This window comes from Furipterus horrens, unplaced genomic scaffold (genome assembly GCF_987537825.1).
Source record: "Furipterus horrens unplaced genomic scaffold, mFurHor1.1.pri manual_scaffold_11, whole genome shotgun sequence".
Lineage (NCBI taxonomy): Eukaryota > Metazoa > Chordata > Mammalia > Chiroptera > Furipteridae > Furipterus > Furipterus horrens.
This window is the reverse complement of record NW_028327181.1, coordinates 43552478-43571174: the sequence shown is the minus strand read 5'-3', so window position 1 is coordinate 43571174 and position 18697 is coordinate 43552478. Positions and strand designations below refer to the sequence as shown.

Below are 18697 nucleotides of genomic sequence, written 5' to 3'. Positions count from 1 at the left end.
ATTATCATTCATCACAATCACACAATGGTTCTTACATAATAAAGATGTCTCTAATTCAAAGATTAGGCAATTATATCATCTGCAAATAAAGTATACAGCTCAGAAACAGAAGATTCATAATCAAGACTTAAATATCTAATATTTCAAAAGGGAAAATATCTTGAAAAGCAGGTTTTATGCAGTGCAAGTTAACGTTAAACTACTCTGCCAGGGAGGCAGTCATGACAGACAAACACAAAGTTACCCTGCATTATGGAACCAGACAGCACAGTCCTTTCTTTGAGGTCAGAATGAGGACTCCCCCTGGGCAGTGCTCGGCATATCAGCCCTTTCAAAACAAGAAAGCAATTCAAGCATTAAATACAATGGGTAGTTAATTCACATATACTTTATACAGATCTTAAAGTATGTATTTTTGATAAAAGGTTTATGAAGAAAGGGGTATATTTTAAACTACGTACAGTGCCAGGTGGGTACTAGATTTATTGGAGGGATCACTTTGTAAATTATATAAATGTCTAAGCACGACATTCAATGTCAACTGTAATTGAAAAATGAAAGGGGTATTTTAATTTGTGAACTATTTAGAAGAATGTCATGAAATACAAGTTGCAAACATGACACCATCCATTCCTTAGTAAACGTTTTCCTAAATAAAAAATGGCCACAAAAGACATCTAGTATGGGTCAAAAAGAAAAGAAAGAGCCCTGGCCAGGGGCTCAGTTGGTTGGAGCACTATCCCATACACCAAAAGGTTGCGGGTTCAATTCCTGGTCAGGACTAATGTCTAGGTTATGGGTTCAAACCCCAGTCAAGGTGTGTATGGTAGGTAACTGATCAATGTTTCTCTCTCTCTCTCTCTCTCCCACTTCCTCTCTCTCTCAAATCAATAAATATATTCTTGGGTGAAGATTTTTAAAAAAGGAAAGAAAGACACTTTCAAAGCTAAATCTAAAATTCCAATGTTTCTTTATCAAGATGAGAGAAAATGCAATGGAAAGAAAATCATTGTTTAGCTTTGAAATATATCTGTGAGAAAAGGAAAACATGAAAATGGATACCTTAAAAAGATAGAATTAAACGAAACATGCAAATCAAAATTAAAGAGTTATATATAACCTCAAAAAATTTCACATTATACAGTATGTGTACAGGGTGGGGCAAAATTAGGTTTATAGTTGTCTGCATGGAAAATAAATAGAAGAATGAACTCTGTTTCGTGTACTCACAACATCTGCCCCACCCTGTATTGCTGATAATTTTGAATCAAGGATTGGAAATAACCGCACCGAATTACCCTAAAGGGAAGTAAGATCTTATTTTTAATACAAAGAAAATCCAAAGTTACATAGGACTTCTAAGATTGAGAAGTCCTTGCCCTGTTTTCAGTATTTCAGTTGAGGCAGGTTAATATTGAAAGAAAGTTAAGTCATTAAAAAAACAACTACCATTTACTGAATACATGTCATGATCAGCACAAATTCACCAAGAAAGAGGGAAGCTGTAATTCGAATATGTCTTTGTTCTATCCATTATACGACTTGATCTGCCTCACAATGAAAACAAAATTCTCATAATAAATTTTACATTTTTTAACTCATTTAACTAAAACAGGTAAAACCTACAAATTATATGATAATTCTAATATTTATCTATGATGTCAAGTATTATGTTTAATTTTTACTTGCCTCCACTGACACGTTACATTTGATTTATATGAAAATATGAATATAAACACATTAATATTTCATATAAAATATGACCTATTTTATATATTATACATATCAATAATATACTAGTATGCTTTATTTCTATATTAATATAAGTTTCAGGTAGAAACAACAGAGTCTGAATATAACCTAACCCAACAACGCAAACTTCCTACACAAAATTAAATGTATCTAAATGATGTTCTGGAAACAAGATTTACCCTCTAATGGTGCTGATACAGGAGACTCCCTCATTGACAACCCTTGCTTTATATTTCCTTCCACTGATTCATAGCTTCTTTTTAAACTGATTTCATGAGATGTTCTCGGACTCCTTGTCCCTTCTCGGACATTTTTAATATCTGCAGAATACAAAAACAAGAATTGCTCAGAGCTCAAGGCCTACTGTACAGTAAGGAAGTTATCGTAATTTCATAGTCTATATTATAAAAACAACAATATAAAAACCAGTCTAAACCTAGAATATACATCTGTGCAAATGATATTTATAAAAATGTATTTGTTCATTCAAATATATTTATTGAGTTGCAGGCTTAAGCTAGGCTTACAGATAAGGTTAACTTTAAGTCCCTTCGCTCATGAGACGCAGCCAAGAGCGATGGGTACAGACAAATTAATGGGCGATTATACAGAGTATAATAAGCACTATGAAAAGAGAAGTACAAGGGGCTATGAGAATGCTGGGAGGGAAACCTAACACTTAAAGGAACTCATAAAGCTGCCAGAAGAAGTAATATTTAATCTTAGAACTGAATGATAAATAACAGTTGTTTAAGTCAAAGTAAAGAGAGGAAGAGGTGGCACAGACCAAGGCGACAATAAACAAAGACCCCAAGGCAAGGTAAGAGTATGGCACATTAAATATTTTAAATTCAAGGGTAAGGGATGGAAGGATCCAGCAAAAAGGAAAAAGGACGCATGGACATGGACAACAGTGTGGTGATTGTAGGGGGAACGGGGGATAAATGGTAATGGGAAAAAAATTCAATAAAAATATATTTTAAATAAAACCTTAAACTTAGTTAATGGCCAATGTGTAGAGTGAAGCTAGGAAGAGTGCAGGGCGAGTAAACACAAAAGAGCGAAGGGAAAAAGAGGGAAGGGAAAAGCAGGAAGCAGATCATGAAGGGGTGAAGACACCAGGTAAGGAGCTTATAATCACCCTGAAGGCAAGGGAGAGTCAGGCAGGAAGTGACATGATGTCCAGTTCTGACTACGGGTTAAAACTGAAGGCAGGGAGAGCTATCCAGATGAAAAATGATGGTAACAGTGGAGAATAAACAGAAATGGATGGATTGCAGGGAATTTAAGAAAGAGAACAGAAACTTAGTGACTGACTGACTGGGTGTACAAAGCTTTAGAAGGAGTCATCAAAGATAACATTGAGATTTCTGGCTTAGACAATGTACATTAATTTCTTTCACCAGAAACAAAATGTACACCAATATACAACAGAATGCTGAAACAATAAAGGAGGAAGAAAATAATAAAGGTACTACATATTCTGCATCACGCACTGTGTGCTCACATATTTTATTTCCTTGAATCCGAAGAGGAAGATAAAGCATGACTAATGACTACTCAGATCACAAAAACAGTTGTAAATGAGAACTCAAATTCAGTACATCACTTGGCTTTTATAACATAACAGAGTCATTCTCATAAAATAATATTACTGGAGAAATATAACTTAAAGAGTAGGTCTGACTTCCGAAGGTCAAGATGGAGGCGTAGGCAAACACACTTCATGTTCTCGCACAATCAGAGAAAGAATTACAACCAGATATCAGAAACAAATAACCACCAGAACTGTCAGCAAATCGAGCTACATGGAAGTCCGACAACCAAGGATTTAAAGAAGCCACATTCAGCCAGACAGATAGGAGGGGCGGAGTTGCAGTCAGGGGAGAGAGGTGGTGTGGCTTAGACAAGTGGCAGCTGAAGTGGTGGAATGGACGGCCCCATGTTCATGTGTGGCGGATAAAAATCAGGAGGGATACCCTGGGAGTAAGTGATCCCAGCCCCAGGCCAGACCACACAGCCAAGGGTTCTAGCACCGGGGAGATAAACCCCCATTACTCTGGCTGTAAAAACCAGTGAGGGTTGGGGCAGTGGAACAAACTGCTGGATTTTCACCACTTGAAGCGCACATATGGTCTTAGAACATACGCAACCCCCAGTGCAGCAGCTGGAAGGGCACCAACTGCATATGGAAAGTGGGTGAAGTGACTGAAATGGGGTGAGTGGCAGGCAAATCACCAGAAGCCAGGCAGTGATACTGTCCCCTCTCTGAGCTTTCCACCACAAACAGAGCCACAAAGTGGTGAAGTGGGTGGCCTCACCTGGCAATTACCCAAGGCTCGCCCCACACAATTTACAGGTGCGTTTGCTACATAGGCCGTACTACTAAGACAGGGAGTCAAAGCAGCTCTACCTAATACACAGAAACAAACACAAGGTGCCTGCCAAATTGAGGAGACAAAGAAATATGGCCCAAATGAAAGAACAGAACAAAACCTCAGAAAATAAACAAAATAAAACAGAGAAAGCCAACCTATCAGATGCAGAGTTCAAAACACTGGTAATCAGGATGCTCAGAGAAATAACTGAGTATGGCAAAAAAATAAAGGAAGAAATGAAGGTTACACAAAGTGAAATAAAGAATAATATACAGGGAACCAACAGTGATGGGAAGAAAGCTGGGATTCAAATCAACGATTTTGAACAAAAGGAAGAAATAAACATTTGATTAGAACAGAAAAAAAAAACAAGAATGCAAAAAAAAAAAAAAAAAAAAAAAATGAGGACAGGCTTAGGAACCTCTGGGAGAACTTTAAACATACCAACATCCAAATCACAGAGGTGCCAAAAGGAGAAGAAGAGCAAGAAACTGAAATCTTACTTGAAAGGAAGAAAACTTCCCTAATTTGGTGAAGGAAATAGACATACAACTCCAGGAAGCACAGAGTCCCAAACAAGTTGGACCCAAAGAGGACCACATCAAGACACATCATAATTAAAATGCCAAAGGTTAAAGATAAAGAGAATCTTAAAAGCAGCAAGAGAAAAGCAGAGAGTTACCAACAAAGGCATTCCCATAAGACTGTCAAATGATTTCTCAAAAGAAACTTTGCAGGCAAGAAGGGACTGGCAGGAAGTATTCAATGTGGTGAAAAGCAAGACCCTACAAACAGGATTACTCTTAACCAGCAAAGCTATCGTTTAGAATGGAAGGGCAGATAAAGTGCTTCCCAGACAAGGTAAAGCTAAAGCAGTTCATCATCACCAAGCCCTTATTATATGAAATGTTAAAGGGACTTACTTAAGAAAAAGATGAAGATCAAAACTATGAACAGTAAAATGACAACAAACTCACAACTATCAATGACTGAATGTAAAAACAAAAAGGAAAACAAACTAAGCAAACAACCAGAACAGAAACAGAATCATAGGTATGGTGATCATTTGGAGGGTTATCAGCTGGGAGGGGGAAGAGGGAGAATGGGAGAAAAGGTGCAGGGATCAAGAAGCATAATTGGTAAGAACAAAATAGACAGGGGGATGTTAAGAAAAGTATAGGAAAGGGTGAAGCCAAAGAACATGCATGCATGACCCGTGCATATGAACGGGGGGGTGGGAGTGGCGGAGTTCCTGGAGAGAAGGGGAGTACTGGGTAGAGAGGGACAAAGGGGGAAAATTGGGACAACTGTAACAGCATAATCAATAAAATACACTTTAAAAAAGAGTAGATCTAAACAAATGTTTTCATATAGATATTGAAATAATTAGATTTAAGAAGAATCTAAATTCCAGTCCCTTTTCTAGGATTATCAGACTGTTATTTACTCCCTAATGCTTAACATAAAATAGGAATCTCTTTAAAATAAAAGTGATTCTATTAAAGTTAAAGATTCTTTTCCTTGGCTAAATCGACAGACTACAGTTGACGTTAGCTACCACTTATATTACAGTATGAGGTCTGTCTGCACTATTATTTTTTATTAACTGTCTCAGTTCATTTTTCTCAAACATTTCATGAGAAGGTACTATTATTAACCCCTTTGACTGAGAGGAAACTTGGGCTTAGGGAAGGGAAACTAACTTCCCTAAAACAAGTATGTGGGGAACCTGAGGCAAGGCTTTTAGTCACACACTACAGGACTGGCTTCAGTGTACAGATGTAATACTTACTATCGTAAGATAAAATGTGTCCACTTTTGCCTTCATATATAACATGGCCTTTGGATGCAGCTTCCTCTCTGCCTTTCTCAGGACAGCTCTCTTCAATGGGTATTCTAGAAATGGGTCCCTTCACCAAAGCCTCCGTTGGTATGCCAGCTTGGGACAGAGCCGGGGTACCCTGCCATCAAATCAAACACAAGTACCAGAAAAGTCACTCAAGTTCAGTGGAAATGCAACAACACTCAGAAAATTTAACCTAACCACACTGAGGAGTCAGATCAACCGTATCTTCAAAGGAGAAAAAACAAGTACACGAGAGGAAATAAGACAGTTTTTATAAACATAAAGAAATATTATACACCTTCATCCTTGAACACTGACACACAAAACTCTTAAAATGCTGATAAGTATATGAGCTGAATCAGCTTTCTTTCCCACTGGGAATTTAAACCTTTATGAAGGCACTTAACTGCTGAAAAAAAATTGTTTTAAGGCCTAAAATCATGCAAATGTAATAAAGCTTTTTCAAAAATTCTCATAGAAATAAGACAATAAATTAGGCTGTAACTTTTATAGTACGTACCACAACCTTCTCTCATAATGTGATAACAGGAAGAAAGAATGTTCAATTACCAAACTAAACTGTCCACTCAGTTAGCTCTCTAGTGTCATCAATAAGAGAAGAGGAAGAAAAACTCAGATGCCTCAATTTTTGTGATATGGATTCAGTCTGGGTCATATCATCTGAATTTTCACCATCATTAATCCTCTTCTGGGTTGCTTATGAATATGATCTCTTTACCATTTCTTTAAGCAGTAAACCTTTCCTTCTAGGAAAGTCATTCATGAAACCTAATATGTAGAACACTTTGTATAAGTGGGCTGCTTAGGTTGAAAGTGGAAAGCCCAGACTGAACCCACCCACCCACACATTTAGAGTCCTGAAAATTCTAGACAGGCCCATCTGAAATGGCATGCTTACAGCAAGAAGAATAAGGAGACCGATACATTTACTCATTTTACCTACTTTGAAAGGGCCCATGTCAGGCTCATTTGAAATTAAACTGATAAAGCCCAGCCTCAACTGATCTAGTTTATTCTGTCTTCTTACGCACAGTGTGGATACTAGAGCAAAAATGAAAAAAAAAAAAAATACAGAGACTATTTATTTTTCTTCTGTTTAAATTAAAGTTTTTGCTTATTCTACAAACTGATTTCAGGGGAACATATGCTTTGGTCAAATGTGCAAGGAGAGATCTGGAGAGTTAGTACGTAACTTTCTAGATCACTGTATGCTATATACTATAAATCATGTCTTAAGGAGGGACCACTGAGGGATCTTGTTAAAATGGAGATTCTAAGTCAGCAGGTCTAAAGTGGGAACTGAAATTTCTTCATTATTTTAACAAGCTCCCAGGTGATGCTGATACTCCGCGGCCCAAACTACACTTGGTCAGCAAGGTCTTAAGAGCATGGTTCTCAAATGGGCATCCAGCAGAATCCTGGAGGGCGGAAAAACCCAGGTTGCTGGGTCCCACCCCCATGGGTGAGATTTCAGTACATCTGGGGCGGGGCCTCATGGATATGTTCAACAACTTCTCAGGTGGCACTGATGCTACTGGTCTAGGGACCTGACTTTAACGACCATTGTCCTAGGAAACAAACAAGGAGGAAAATGAATAGAAAGAAAACCTGTGGCAGGTACAATGTGAAAAGGTACAGGCGCCTGTTTATACTGATTTCCCAGCACAGATTTTCCTTTCCCAGATCGACATTAATAAAGAGGCTCAGGACTATTTTATGTTTCAAACGAAAATTAACATCTGAGGAAAAGACCTTTTATTACTCAAAACTGGCCATTTATTTAGCCTAAAACTGGAAGAAGACACTTGATTTCTGGTGCTTTTGTCAGTGCCATCCATATTCTCTAGTTTAGCACGAGATTCTACCAAGGCAGCTGACATACTAAGACTGTAGACCTTCCTTTTCACAAAAGGCAAAAGCAAGCAAATAATCTATAATGATTTTCTTTCAATTTCTATTTAAGCTAAGCATGTGGTAAAAGCTTTGCCAGGGAGACAGTGAGAGCTGCATCAATTAGAACTTGTTTCTTCTGCCAATTTTCAAATAATTGACCTTTCAAATGAACCAAGTGTAGATAATACAGCTCGTAGTCAAATAACCACAGCACTACTGTCTTTGTGCAGACAGTTTATGGATCTGGGAGTTACCATCACCGAAAACCAGCCCCATAACCCAGAACAATGAACAACTTAATCACAAAATTACAATATACAGCTGTAACAGCCAAAGCTCCAGAGACTTGACCTCCAGTGCTCTCAGTATTTCAGAAATGACTGTAACAAACCTGAGTGATTGAGCCCCTTAGGGAAGGGATACTTTCCATAGAAATTTTGCTGGTCGGAGTTCCCCGAGTTATACTTCCTTCTTGAGTGGCTCCTGAAGTACCTGAATAAAAACAAAATCATTAGGAATTTACATCCCCTACCCCTGCAAAGGAAATAAAAAAACAACAACAAAAATATCAACCCCTGCTTGGAAGAGGAATAAGATAAGAAGGAAGGAGCAGCACACACACAGAAAAGTTTTTGTTTTATTGAAAGATACTTTAAAAATAATATTGCAATTATTATAAAGGACTACTGAAATATGGAATTTCAAAGTTTTAAATAAATTTTATATGGAAAGAAAAATTTAGAATTTAAATTCTCTAAGTACCTACCATTAAAACATATCAATTACTTTCTTTAATAAACTTATTGGGGAACAAAAGTTTAATATTTCTGCTGAACAGCATATTTTTACCTCTGACCACTCCTTCATGCTGGGCCCTGACCAATAAACCCTCAGGCTGCGAGTTTTGGCTTCGGGGAGAAAATTCTTCCTGCTTGATGTAGGGCACAGTAGCTATGGACAAAAGTAAGAAAAAATGAAGAGCTGAAGCACTGAGTTACTGACCGTGATACTACCGATGCAGACACACGAGGAGTGCAGACCCACTGACCTGACTTGGCGGACTCCTGCTGCCGTGGTAGTCCGAGGGAGATGGAGCCCACTGAGGGCTTAGCAGTTTCTTGAGTGTAAGAAGCCTGGTTATGAGAGGTCAAATAGGTGCCAGGTGTTCCCTAAAAATAATTTTAAAAGACTAAAAGAATATTGTCTTTTCATACGGTCAACTATAAATTTAATGTTCACATTTGTGTTTATAAAAACGTATACCCCCACTGCCCAAAACTTAAAGTAGGTATTTGTAAAGCAAGAAAATCCTTGTACAGCCAGGTAATCTATGCTTATATGGTCAATTAATAAAGTGTCAACTAATACACTATTAATAAAACGGTCAATTTTTAAAATGTCAATTAATCTATACTCATATGGTCAATTAATCTATGCTTACATAATCAATCAATCTATGACAAAGAAGACGGGAATAACCAATGGGGGAAAGACAGGCTCTTTGTAAACTGAAAAGATACATGCAAAAATAAAAATGAAGCTGGACTGCTTCCTTACATTGCATACAAAACTAAACTAAAAAAAATTAAAGACTTAAATAAATATAAGACTGAAACTATAAACCTCCTAGAAGAAAACCTAGGCAGTAAATTGGTATCATTCTTGGCAGCATGTTTTTGGATAGGTCTCCTCAGGCAAGGGCAACAAAAGCAAAAACAAACAAATGGGAGGACATCAAACCACAAAGCTCTACACAGCAAAGGAAACCATCAACAAAACATCAAAAAGGCAACATACTCAATGGGAGAAGATATGGCTTTTGTCTGTAATATGTAAAGAACTTCTACAATCTAGTAACAAAAAGACCCAATAAAAACAGATAAGACTTGGTCACTTCACAATCAGATATACAAATAGCCAATACGTATATGAAAAACTGCTCAAACTCATTTGTTGCCAGGAAAATAAAAAATAAAACCACAAAAATATTATACACCCATTAGATTGACTAAAAAAAACAAAAACAAAAAACTGACAACAAGAAATGGAGCAACTCCAAGTATCACACATTGCTGGTGGTAGTGCAAAATTGTAGAACCGCTCTGGAAAATTACAAAGTAAAACATACATCTACACAGCAATTCCACTGTTGGAATTACACAATTGAAAACATATGTCTATAAAGAGCCCAGTACAAAAATATTCCTATCAGCTTTATTCATAGTAGCCAAACACTAGAAACAGTTCAGGTTTCCATCGATGGACATGGATAAACAAACTGGTACGTTCATACAACGGAGTAGTATTCTGCGGTAAAAAGGAATAAACTACTGCTGACAGAAAAACCTAGGTAAATCCCTAAAACCACTGTGCTAAGTGAAAGATAGACACAGAAGAGTACACACTGTATAACTCAATTTATACGGGGTTCTAGAGAAAGGGAAACGAGTCCACAACGGAAGCAGAACAGTGCTTGCCTGAGGCACCGGGAGAGGTCTGCTTGGAAAAGGGCGGGAGACAACATTCTGGGATGACGCACCCGTCTGTTCGCTGTAACCTGGCAGGAGTATGGTCACTGGCTGTGCACAGCAGCCCAAACTGACTGAACCATTAAGATCAGATCTTTTTTTTTTTTTTAAAGAAGAAGGTATATAGTAGCCAAAGTCAGAATATCTAACTAGGGCCTGACAATCACCTATAATTTAATATGAAGAGCCTGGCTACTTGAAAATATTCCATTTTCAATCGCACTAAACTTCAGAGGACACGGCTAAAGCACATGGCATGCCACGGTCACTCATCCGGGCACGGAGCTTGCACAAACTTCCTCCGTGTGGGACGGAGTACAGTGACCACTGCATTTTCTGGTCAGCAGCCCTTCTTACATCTACAAACGTTGTTATTCATTAGGATTCTGACAAATGATTATGAGAAGGAAGGAAAACTTTTCCAAAGCCATATTCAGCAGGACAGCTACTGGAAAGAGAAGCCATTCTACCTGTGAGATGGAGCCTCCCAGTATAAAAGAAGGTTTTTCTGCAGCCGCTGTGGTTTTAGATGATGGGATGAGAGGAGGAGGTGGCCTAGTGGGTCGAGTTGCTGGAAGCCGAACTCCTTCAGGGAGATTAGTTATCACTTGATGTGGAGCAGGCTGGAGGGCTTTTAAAAGGAAGAAAAAAAATAATTTAAAATAGGCAATTTGCTAGTATAAAACATTTTACCTATCTCAGTTAGTCCTAAATTTCTGAATCAAAAATTAAAAGTGCAAGATGAAGCTGAGGGTGAACATTTCCATTTTAAATTTCCCTGACACCTGAATTAAACTTGTACACATATTCAGGTCACTAATGGTATTTGTGAGGTTGAAATATTCAAATCCCTGTCAAACCAGAGCTTTCAAAAAAGTTAATGGTCATTTCTAACTATGTCTGTTTAACATATGTAAATAGCAATCTTTAATACATTTTTCTCTCTCTCTATCCCTCTTTGGACCTCACAATGGAAGTGAGATAGAAGGGTGTTCCTTAGAATACCTGATATTACAACTTAGGAGAATACACGGACATAACTGACAGCCTGTTATATTACAGAGTGGGGGTCTCCAAAAATCCCCAGAGCCTGCGGTTTGGGGGATGGGGAAAAGGGAACAGCTTATAAAATGCCTTTGCATGACTATGGTTCTTCCAAGGCCCCAAGAAGACAGGAGGGGTTTTGACCATGGAATGGTGCAGAAAGAGCACACAGAGCCTGCGCAAGGTTCTGTAAATGGTCAGAACTGGTTACCATAGCCACTGCATCACAGGACGCAGTCAGGGATTTAAAAATAGGCCGCAGACATTTTAGTGGGAGGACACCATGTGGCTTTGTGAGGAGAGACCTATGCAGTTTGCAAGGAGGGCAGAGGGGAACTCTATGCGGCTTTGAAAGGGCAGAGAGAGAACCATGCATGATCCAGTGCAACATGGCACATGTTTTCCTGGACTGTTATATGGAGGCTGATGACATCGTACCCCAGATCCTGAAAGAGAGAGCTGACAGATAAGGGATGGGGAACTTCTGGGCATGGTTTTGGCTTCCAGCCTTTTGGGGAGCAAGGAAGTGCTGGGTCCCGTGGGAGAACAGGGCTCTGAGCTGAAGTGCTCACTGCCCTCCCCAGGTTGGAGTATTGTAAATAAAGACCCGTTTTCCTCAACACTAGCTGTTGGGTTTCACACCAAGGTGCCACGTGAAAGACCCCTTTTCGCTCTGTAACAGTTATACGTCCTCTTTGCATCTCACATAATTTTGAGAAACATTTACTGACTCTAGCTCTCTCAGACTCTTGAGTTTCTGTGTTAAGTGGGGGAGAGGGGAGAGCTCAAGATTTTTACAAAGTACTTTCATGCTCAAAAGGAAAGCCAGTACCTCTGTCAACGTAAACTTCCAGTGGCCCAGTGAATCACTACTGAATATAACTAATGATGGAATGCAGAGAAACAAGAAAGTAACTTTGAGCAAACAAGGACATGTCCTGGAAGAACCCTTCATTCACGAGGTTACACCACCCATGTCTAACATCTGCAGTAGAGGCCAGCAGCCCCTGCGCAGAGGAACAACATTTACCTGGCGGGACACTAGGGCGGGCTGCACTCCCACCGGGCTGTGGAGCGGCTTTCCTGCCTTCTCTCGGAGAGAGCCTACACAGTGACGCTGACCTTGCTGCGGCACTGTGCCTCTGTGCTTCCTGTTCTAGAGCACGTGTGACCTCAGCATAAGGCATATAGGTGACCGATTTTCCTATGAAAGTTAAAGTTATCAAAATAAGGGAAGAACCCCAAATTAAAAGAGTAAGTGTGAAAGGACCAAGCCCACACAATCCAGGGGCAGATCCAACTGTATACTGATATCAAGGCCTAAAATTCCTCCACAGAGAGGTTAAGGAACCCTTTAAATCTAAATTTCCTATGTACATACCATCACTAGAGCCTAATAAAATCCTCAAAAATTAAATTATAATTTTTCCCTTCAAAATGAAAAAGTACTTCTCTTTCCTCTCATTAGGAAAAGCAAGTGTTTTCACATGCAATAAAGACCATAGCAGGCAAACATCAGATTACCCAGCCATTCTGTGAATCCAAGTCTGGCCTGAATTAGAAGTCAGATCTCTGAGGATTCCAAATCTTATAATCAGCCTGCTGAAGCCTACTGCTTAATATACAGAGCAATAAATGTAATAAGAAACAGAAGAAGACTTTCAAAGGATGCAGATCAAACTAATCCAAAAAACCTATAAAAGTTTATAAAACTATGAATTTTACTGCAATAATGCTAATAAAAATTACTCCACATAATTTAGCTCCACATAAGTATTAAAAAATTTTAAGCACTTAAAGGACATATCAGATCTACAAGTCATAGTAAGATATAAAATACATATTACATATAATATATAATTTTTCCTTTTTAAAATGAAATTGACACATAATTTTAGGAAATTAAAAAAGCACAAAGAAGAAAATGAAATCACCCATAGACTGTGGTATTTTAATGTCTGCCAGAACAAATTCCTGTTCATTTTATTCTTCTGCTTACCTAGTCATATCCATTTTTTCTTTGAGATAAATCTAAATTTAAAATCATTCTGAGTAGTTCCTCTCAAAAGTACCACTGGAATTTTCACTGGACTTGCACTAAATTTATGAATACAGAAGACTTGACATTTTGCTGTAATGAGTTTTCTAATTAAGAAACCTATATATTTTCATGTAGATCTTATACATTTTTTGTTTAAAATTATTTGTAAGTATTATATATTTTGTTGCTAGCAAAATCATCTTTTTCATATATGGGTTTATATATATAACAAATCAGTGCAGATATACAGGACAGAAAGATGTTGATTTCTGTATATTTTTTTCTTAGAAACTTAAACGGTTCCCTTCAGCTCTAATAACTTTTCAGTTTATTCTTATAGGCTTTCTAGGTAGATAATCTTATGTGAATAAAAAGTCTTCACCGTTCAAATAGCTAAACCTCTTCTTTGATTCTTTTTTTTATTGGACTATCCTAAGTAATAGTGGGCATCCTTATAATTCCCCTCCAAGGGAAGGTCTCTAGCATTTCACTATTAAGTGGAATGTTTGTAACAGCTTTCAAATAAAAATTCATTAGCACAAGGCATAAAAAGTTATTTGGTTTACTAAGATATTTTCAAAAACCAGAAATGATTATAGCAATATTAACTAATGTTCAGTACATACTATGAGCAGAGCACTGTGTGTTACATGAATTACCTCATTTAGCCTTCATGACCAATGAGATTAGTAACACCATTTTACAGATGAGGAAACAGAGGCTCAAAGGATCACACCTAACTGCCCAACTAAGGTCACACTACCAGGGACTTTTCAAAGGAACAGAATTCCAACCCTGACCTCCAAAGCACAGTGCACTAATGTCTCTAAAGTACTGGGTATTGAATTTCAGATGCCTCTGGGACATCCCTCAAGAAAATGGTACTTTTTCTTCTTTCACATATTAAAAGAATTAGATTAGTAAGTTTTATAACACTGAAGATTTATGGAATAAACCAACTTCAAAAGAAAATCACTTCTTCCTTTCTGGAGAACTTAACACGATAGTGTATTATAATCTTAGTATCTGATTGTTTTGCCATTTGCAGTAGGTTTATAATTATACGGAAAAATCCACTTTGTCACAGCTGTTAAAAGAAAAAGAAAAAATGGAAATTTATATGGTTCTAAATATAGCTATTTAAATCATTATGTATTAAGAGTTGAAAAAGTAAAGATACAAACAAACTAGAATCGGTTGCCTAAAAGCATTAATTCAATTAGATTTGGTTAACCTACATTAGAAGTGCAATTCTAACTCTACTTCTACATATGGAAATTTGAGTTCCTTCACTACAGAAAAAAGGTTTCAAACTAAAGCAAGGGTCAAGTTGAGTAAATGATATTGGAAAGTGAAAACGATGCTTCCCTAAGATATTTTTCTAAGCTTTCTATAGATGGAAAGGTTTTATGTCATTTAAATAGGGCACATTTACAATAATTATTTGTAGCATTGACATTAAGAAAAATGAATACAATCAAACAGCTGGACAACGGTGCTGCCTGTTACTTTTTAAACGAGACCATGAAGGGAATAATCAAAACCACAGTCCTAATTCAGGTGGACTGTACCAGCCTCTTTATATAACCGGTGATGCTTTATATGTATATCCACATTCTCACTATATTTAACACCTATAAACTACTCTATCATGTTGCATTAACAATATTTGTGTCAAACATTCTACATACATGCAATGTAACTGCAAATGTAATATTATTTGGAAGATTATACTTTACAATGAACTATAGGATAGCTATAAACTGAGGAGAGGCTTCAAGCACTTGTTAAATAAATTACTGGATGAACATACCAGGTAGATTATTTAAAATAAAACTTAACCTTGGGATAAAATGTAATCAACTGCGCCAGTTTGTAGGATTCACCTTGAACCAAATTGGTGTCACATCAGTAAACACCTTGAGGTCATATTAATAAAAAATATAAATAGAGGTTGGTTTTAAGACCAAACACACTATGATTAAATATTAGGATACCACTCAAATCTAAATCACATGGATTAATGTTACTGACCACAGGGAAATGCAGTTCACAGTCTGGAATCTCAGAATTTGGGGCTCTAACCTGGTTCTGTCTTCCTAGCTCCCAATATAATCCATTTCGTAAAGTAGATCAAGAAAGAATATTGAGGTCCTAAAATAATTATATTACTAACTGAATAATGTTAAACCATAGCATGAGTTCAGCAAATAACACTTGAATGTCATTTCTTTTGTTTCAATTCTTCCTCACAAAATTTATTGTAAATCACTCATGTAAGACACAGATCAACTCCCCGGCCAAGCAGCCCAGGCGGCCGGGGCACAGTCCTGTGCACCGAAAGGCTGCGGAATCAGTCCCCAGGCTAAGTGCGTACGGGAGGCAACTGACTGAGGTTTCTTTCTCACATCAATGTTTCTCTCTCAAATCAATAAACATATCCTTGGGTGAGGGTTTAAAAAGAAAGAAATAGATCAACAAACTATTTAATTATCCTATAATTTATCATTCTCATAATGATAGATTTTCTTGTAACTGGAACACTCTTAAGCACTTCTGATAAATCCATTTATGCTCTGTGGTTTATGTAATTTGTTCCTTCAACATGTAATTACTGAGTACACGTTGTGTCAGTTACTGAGATAGGGCTTAAGAGTTCTCTAGATGCAATATACTAAAAACCAAAAAGTTATCAATGTTTCTACCTTCACTCAAGAAATACTCACTTAGCATCTACTGTATTCCCAGCCTTGGGGGGCATTATCACTCTGGTGTACGTTTTTACTAGCATAAGGCTTACGTCTAAAACACTACCAACCCTCTATGTACCACTCTAACATAAAGGGCTCAGTGTGTCATTTAACCACTAGCCCGTTATCCGTGCGCCTGGCAGGGCAGCTGAGTACCACAGTCCCTGCTGCGCCCTGGGGTGCACGGCACCCTCCAGCTAACAGCTCTTAGCTCTAAAAGGCACTACGAAGAGTCCCCTGAACTGCTGCAAAAAACACTAAGCCATAATCACAAGTCTTTAATAGTCTTCTATTCTAAGCAGATGTAGCATATGATCCATAAATTAACTATCAGCCAGAACCCATGCACTACTAATCATGCCAGAACTTACTAAAATTTAGAAATCACTCCTTTCTTCTTTTAAAAGAAACAAGTGAATCATGCACTAACTAAAAAAAGCATGCACAACTCAAATCTGTCACTTGAAATAAGTGATGTAACAATAACAGGTACCTTCATGGAATCTATTTACACTATGTATCTACTAATATACTAATTAGTAGGCACTATTATATATTATGTTACATATAAAATAAGGCTGAGCCATGTGTTATAAAACAATACTGAATGTTCATTCTTTCTTACAGGTTGTAATCCCAGCAAGGTAGGTGGGCAGGTAGGTAAGCTGCACTTTACTAAGGAGAAAACTGAAGCTCAGAAAGGTTCGGTGACTGGGCCACACTGGTAAATGCTGGGGGATGGTTAAGGCAGGGTCTGACTGGCCCTACACACTACACAAAGTTGTCTCCCATCACATCAGAGAATCAGAATACCACTCTGTCACGGTGATTTGCTTGGAAGACAAGATAATTCACACTTTGAAAACTCAAGAGGGCATAAAGCACGGCTTTTATACAGTCTTCCAGCATAAAGACGAATATAAAAATTCAGTAATACTAACATTACTTAATAATTTAACTGCAATTTACCTGTTTGGAAAAAGTATAATAAAAGCAACTGATACGCTGATAAATTCCAAAGCACATAGGACACCACCTTTCAGTAGAGCTTTGTTTCCTTTCAGGCAAGTTCTTTGTGGTCACAGCTCTACCTACCTTCCCACTCTCTGTTTGGACTCTTGGAAGTGCCACACGGACTTGTAGAACTTCTGCATTCCAGGTCTAGCTGTTCTTGCCTCTGCCGCTGTTCTTCCAGGAGTGCTGACTCATGCATCGCTTTAATGTGTCGCTGGTAGAGGGCATAGCCGCTCACTGGGGTTCCAATTGGTATATTACATGGGGTGCAGGAAACCTACAGGAAGAAAAAAATCTAAATTTGCCATAACCAACGTAATAATTACCATCTGTTGTAACTAATGCTTATTTCTGTAATAGTATTGGTTGAAGTGATTTTCCCAATTTTTAATCAAAGCAATCTTCAAGTATAATGTCTGCTTCTAACTTATGATGGACAAATCCCTGGTGGCTCAGCCCTGCTTCCTTACCTCTCCTATGTTCTCTCACCAGGTGATCATATCCACTTCTGTGGACTTAATGGTCACCTATGTTAATGACTCCTAAATTTCTAAGACATTTTTCTCCAAAGTCCACACTTACAAAAATTACCTAACAACTCCACTTTAGATACCTCAACACATATACTCAGAACTGAACTTTTCATTTTCTAAACTCAATGCTTCTCCTTCAGTGACCCCCATTTTAGAAAATGGAACCTCAGCTGCTTAAGCCAAACGCTGGCAGTCACCATGAACTAATCAATCTCTTCACCCTACCCCCATAACTCATTCATTACCATGTCAATTCTCCAGATGGAAATTAAATGTTACTTCTTCAGATAGGCCATCCCTGATCATTCAATAACATACAGGGTGGAGCAAAAGTAGGTGTACAGTTGTGAGCACACGGAACAGTTTATTCCTGTGTTGTTATTTATTATGATTGTGCTATTTTCCATACAGAGAACTGTGCTCCTACTTTTGCCCTACCCCATAACTCCCTCACCATTTTCCTTGTTATTGTAGCCAGTTCATTTCACTCACAGTACATAGTAATTATGAGAATCTACAATTATAGGTTTGTTTTCATTGTCTATTTTGTATCTCACACTTCATGAAGACCCAAACTGCTGTTTCCAATACTAAATAAACAGCCCCTTACACAGTCCGTTATCTCGTGAATACAAAACAGTCCTGGGAAGAGTAGAGATCTGGCCTTTTGTAGAACTTTTTATCTAAAGACTTACACAGTTTTTTCTGCTACTGTAAGTAGGATTTTTCTCTGAATGTGAACACACACATAATTTTCTTGCTTTTGGCTTATTTGTAAAAATGGCTTTTTCTTCTTTTGCTATAAAAAGCCAAATAAACTATTCTGGTCTAACCAAAGTATTATTTCCTAAGTGGAGTCTTCCTTACGTGTCTCATTAAGAAAGCTCTCATTTTAAT

At 37.7% G+C, this 18697-nt stretch overlaps 1 protein-coding gene across 1 annotated transcript in view; it reads right to left on the bottom strand.

Moving 5' to 3' along the window:
- The window catches only part of NCOR1 (nuclear receptor corepressor 1), a 193612-nt gene that overhangs the window by 37709 nt on the left and 137206 nt on the right, over positions 1-18697 (bottom strand). Inside the window, exons 23-30 of the mRNA XM_090292316.1 lie at positions 17349-17544; positions 10889-11049; positions 8939-9059; positions 8740-8841; positions 8282-8382; positions 5923-6091; positions 1932-2072; positions 245-328 (exon numbers count right to left, since the gene is read on the bottom strand). Of these exons, the coding sequence (XP_090148442.1) occupies positions 245-328; positions 1932-2072; positions 5923-6091; positions 8282-8382; positions 8740-8841; positions 8939-9059; positions 10889-11049; positions 17349-17544 (1075 nt within the window). The remainder of the gene's footprint in view (positions 1-244; positions 329-1931; positions 2073-5922; positions 6092-8281; positions 8383-8739; positions 8842-8938; positions 9060-10888; positions 11050-17348; positions 17545-18697) is intronic.